At 36.5% G+C, this 4,732-nt stretch overlaps 1 protein-coding gene across 1 annotated transcript; it reads right to left on the reverse strand.

Moving 5' to 3' along the window:
- Positions 1 to 534: 534 nt before the first annotated feature.
- PGK2 (phosphoglycerate kinase 2) lies at positions 535 to 1,788 on the reverse strand. Its single transcript, XM_046006586.1, has one exon. It carries the CDS (start codon positions 1,786 to 1,788, stop codon positions 535 to 537), a length of 1,254 nt encoding a protein of 417 aa, XP_045862542.1.
- Positions 1,789 to 4,732: the final 2,944 nt, after the last annotated feature.

Below are 4,732 nucleotides of genomic sequence, written 5' to 3' on the forward strand. Positions count from 1 at the left end.
GGGTTTACTTTCCTTTTTTTTAACTTCTTGAGTTTGATAAATACCTCTCATTTCTCTTCTTATTTAGAAAGAAATGGCCTTTTAGCAGAGCTTTGTTACCCAGGAATTCTTAAATGGAAATATTTTTCTTGATTTATTTGAGCACTTTGTTTGTTAGCTTCTACTCCAACTTTCCCCAACTTGGGTTTTGTCTTATTTTCCATGCTTCAAGTAGTAAAACAATAACAAACATGGAGTAAAATATAAAAAAAAGAGAGATTAAGCTTATTCAACACACTTTAATAAGCAACGTAAGAGTATATCCTCCCTATGAATCACAAGTTCAACTGAGATCTTGAAGAGAGCAGGCAAAAGCATGACAGAACTAAAATGAGTTGCATTGTTGTACTGGTGATAAGAGTTCCTGATAACTAACCCCTTAGTCATTGCCTAGGCCTTGGTAGGCGTAAACTCTAAAAAAGTCAAGATGTAATGTAGAGCACTAAGTTGAATTAAAGCCTACAGACAGGAAATAGTGGAAAGGAAAATTGTCAGCTATACGTTGCTGAGGGCTTCCACTCCAGGAAGGACTTTACCTTCCAGGAGTTCCAGACTAGCACCTCCTCCAGTGCTCACATGGCTGACTTTATCTTCAGTGTTCCATTTGGCACAGCAGGTAGCAGTGTCACCACCTCCTATAATAGTGATGCAGCCCCTAGAAGTGGCTTTCACAATTTCATCCATAAGAGCTTTTGTTCCCTTAGCAAATGCATCCCATTCAAATACCCCTACAGGACCATTCCACACAATTAGCTTGGCTTGGGCCACAACCTGAGCATTTTTCTTATGGGTCTCAGGACCACAGTCTAAAGCCATCCAGCCAGCAGGTATGCCTGATGCTATAGTGGCGTGGCCAACCTTAGCGTTCTCCTCAAATTTGTCAGCAGTGACAAAGTCGACAGGAAAGGTAATGTTCACACCTTTCTCGCTGGCTTTAGCTATGATACGTTTGACAATCTTGGCCCCCTCTTCATCAAAGAGGGATGCACCAATCTCCATGTTGTTGAGTACCTTAAGGAAGGTAAAAGCCATTCCACCACCAATTATCATCTCATTGACCTTATCCAGCATATTTTGGATAAGTTGGATTTTGTCTGCTACTTTGGCTCCACCAAGTATAGCCAGAAAGGGTCTCTCTGGGTTTTCCAAGGCTTTGGCAAAATAATCCAGCTCTTTTTTCATCAGGAATCCAGATGCTTTCTGGGGCAGATCCACTCCCACCATAGAACTGTGGGCCCGGTGAGCAGTGCCAAAAGCATCATTGACATAGACATCCCCTAGTTTGGAGAGTGATGCTCGGAAGGCTTTTACTTTATCTGGTTCAGCTTTAAGCTTATTTCCAGAAGGATCTTGGCCTTTTCCTTCTTCCTCCACATGAAAGCGCAGGTTCTCCAGTAGGATAACTGAACCAGTAGCTGGGTTCGCACAGGCTTTCTCCACTTCTGGGCCCACACAGTCCTTTAGAAACAGAACATCCTTGCCCAGTAAGGATTTGAGCTCGGCAGCAACAGGCTCTAGTGAGTATTTATCTGGCATGGGAACACCATTAGGTCGACCTAGATGACTCATAAGAACTACTGACCTGGCTCCATTATCTAGACAGTACTTGATGCTTGGGATGGAAGCTTTGATTCTCTGGTTATTTGTAATCTGGTTCTTCTTCATGGGGACATTAAAATCTACTCTCATGATGACTCGCTTGCCTTTAACATCTAGCTTGTCCAAAGTTAATTTCTTAGAAAGAGACATCTTGACAATATAAAGACAGAAGCTGAAAGCAAGATCCCAATTCTGAAAAATCACTTTAGTGCTGATGGGAGGTTGGATAGGTGGTGCTTTCCAACGTTTTTCCCCTTGGCCCGCCCCTTTCTTCTCATCACTGTCTTCCATAGGGCAGACATCATTGAACTCGGGAAAAGGAAACCTGGCTCTGTGATTGGTTAATGGTCTTGTCCATTTGGATTTGGAACGTGTGGCCCTTGCAGATTCAAACTGCTAGTGCTGAGCGTGACCCTGGAGTAGTGGCATCTGGCTTAGAGTAAGAGCTGGGGGAGTGAAGAAACCGTGGAATAAGAATGTTTCTGAGGGCGAAGGCTCCTGCAGGTTCTCTTTTGCCACATCTCTTTTGACACTTCCTCTTATTCTTAAAACAAAATGAAGCGAAACGAAACAAAAAAACCTTCACCCGGATCAAATTTTAATTATATTGAGATACAAAAACTGTAGTACCAATAAAGAGATGGTTCTATGACTCCTTATTTATTCAAGGCAATGTGATATGCTTCTGTTTTTGTATTTTTAAATATTCCTGTTATCAGCATAGCTTAGTGTCAGCCTTTGTCTTAAATATAATCTATGGTAAGCAGGAATGATCTGTTTTTATTACCTTACTCTATTGTCAGACCACTGAGAAATTAGAAAATGCTTAGAGAAGAATGAAAAGACAAATAATGCAATTAAATTTATGGGACACAAAAATGCAATGTTAAAGAGGAATTTCTAGTTCTAATGCTTAAGTTAAATAAGATTTCAAATTAATCTAACAAGGGACCAGAAAAAGAAAATCAAACTAAATTCATAGGTTGCAGAAGAAAGGAAATAATAAAGATTAAGACAGAGGTAAATGACATTTAGAATAGAAAAAACAATGGACAAAATAAAAAAATAAAAATGTTATCCTTTGAAAAGATAACAAAATTGACAAACCTTTATCTAAATGGACTAAGAAAAAAAAAGACTCAAATTACTAAGATAAATGAAAGTAAGGACATTACTACTGATTTTATAGAAAGAAAAATGATTAGAAGAGAACACTATATATAATTTTAGGTGAAATGGACAAATTCCTAGAAACACAAACTACCAAGACAGAATCATGAAGAAATAAAAAAAAAAAAATCAATGGATTTATAACTAGTAAGGTGCTAGAATCTGTAATCAAAAATTTCCTGATAAAGAAAAGCCCTGGACTTGATGGCAAACATTTACAAGAGAACTAATATGAATTCTTCTCTAACTTAAAAAAAAAATGAAGAGGAGGGAGCACTTCCTAACTCATTTTATGATGTCAGTATTACTCTGATATTAAAATCAGACAAAGGCAATTTTAAAATAGAAAACTGTAGATCAATATCTCTTATGAACATTGAAGCAAAAACCCTCAACAAAATACTAGCAAACAGAATTCAGCAGCATATTACAAGAATTAAACACCATGACCAAGTGGGATTTATTTCTGGAACACAGGATGGTTCAATACATGAAAATCAATCAATGTAATACACCAGATTAGCATAAAGAGGGAAAAAAACCACATGATTATCTCAGTTGATTCAGAAAAAAACATTTGACAAAATTCATCACTCTTTCATGATAAAAACATGCAACAAACTAGGAAAAGAACAAACCTGAACATTCTAAAAGTGATATGTGAAAAATTCACAGCAAACATCATCCTCAATGATGAAAGACTGAATGCTTTTTCTCTAATATCTGACATTACACTTTATTAAATGTAGTACTGGAAGCTCTAACTAGAGAAATTAGGCAATAAAAAGAAATAAAACTTACCAAATTGGAAAGGAAAAATTGTCATCCTCTCTTTATAGAAGATGTCATTTTGATGCAGAAAACCTTGAATATTACACCAAAAACCTCATTCGAGCAACAAAAAAATGAATTCAGCAAAGTGGCAAGATATAAAGTCAACATTCAAAAATCTGCTATATTTTATACACTAATGATAAATAATCTGAAAAGGAAATTGCAAAATAATTGCACTTATAATAGTATCAATAAAATAAAATACTTGAGAATTAACTTAACCAAAGAGGTAAAAGACCTGTACAATAAAAACTGTAAAACATTGCTGAAAGAAATTTAAAAAGACATAAATGTAAACAGAAACACATTTTGTGTTCTTAGTTTAGAAATTTTAATATTGTTAAAATGTCAGTGCTATCCAAATTTATCTACAAACTCAAAGCAATCCATATAAAAATACCAAGAATGTTTTTGCAGAAATAGAAAAACCAGTCCTTAAATTCATATGGAATTGTGAGAGACCCCAGAGAGCCAAAACAATTTTTGAAAAGAATAAAGTTGTAAGAATTGTACTTCCTTTCAAAGCTACCACAAAGCTATAGTTATCTAAACACTGTGGTACTAGCATAAAGACAGACATATATGCCAATGGATTAGAATAGAGATCCCAGAAATAAACCCTCACATGCATGATCAAGTAATTTTTTATATATATATATTTTATTTATTTGACAGAGAGAAATCACACTCGGCAGAGAGGCAGGCAGAGAGAGAGGAGGAAGCGGGCTCCCTGTGGAGCAGAGAGTCCGATGTGGGGCTCGATCCCAGGACCCTGGGATCATGACCTGAGCCGAAGGCAGAGGCCTTAACCCACTGAGCCACCCAGGTGCCCCAATCAAGTAATTTTTGACAAGAATATCAAGACCATTAAATGTGGAAAAGACAATTTTTTCAATAAATGGACTGGGAAAATTGAATATCCACATGCAAGAGAATCAAGTTAGATACTTATCTAACACTATACAAAAATACCACAAAATGGGTCAAAGACCTAAATGCAAAACTTAAAACTATAAAACTCTTAGAAGAAAACATAGGGGCAAAAGTGTCATGATACTGAATTTGTAATAATTTCTTGGATCTGACACCA

Source organism: Meles meles, chromosome 5 (assembly GCF_922984935.1).
Source record: "Meles meles chromosome 5, mMelMel3.1 paternal haplotype, whole genome shotgun sequence".
NCBI lineage: Eukaryota > Metazoa > Chordata > Mammalia > Carnivora > Mustelidae > Meles > Meles meles.

What these genes read in the sequence shown, in the direction of transcription:
- PGK2 (XM_046006586.1), bottom strand. Translation starts at nt 1,788, where the DNA reads ATGTCTCTTTCTAAGAAATTAACTTTGGACAAGCTAGATGTTAAAGGC.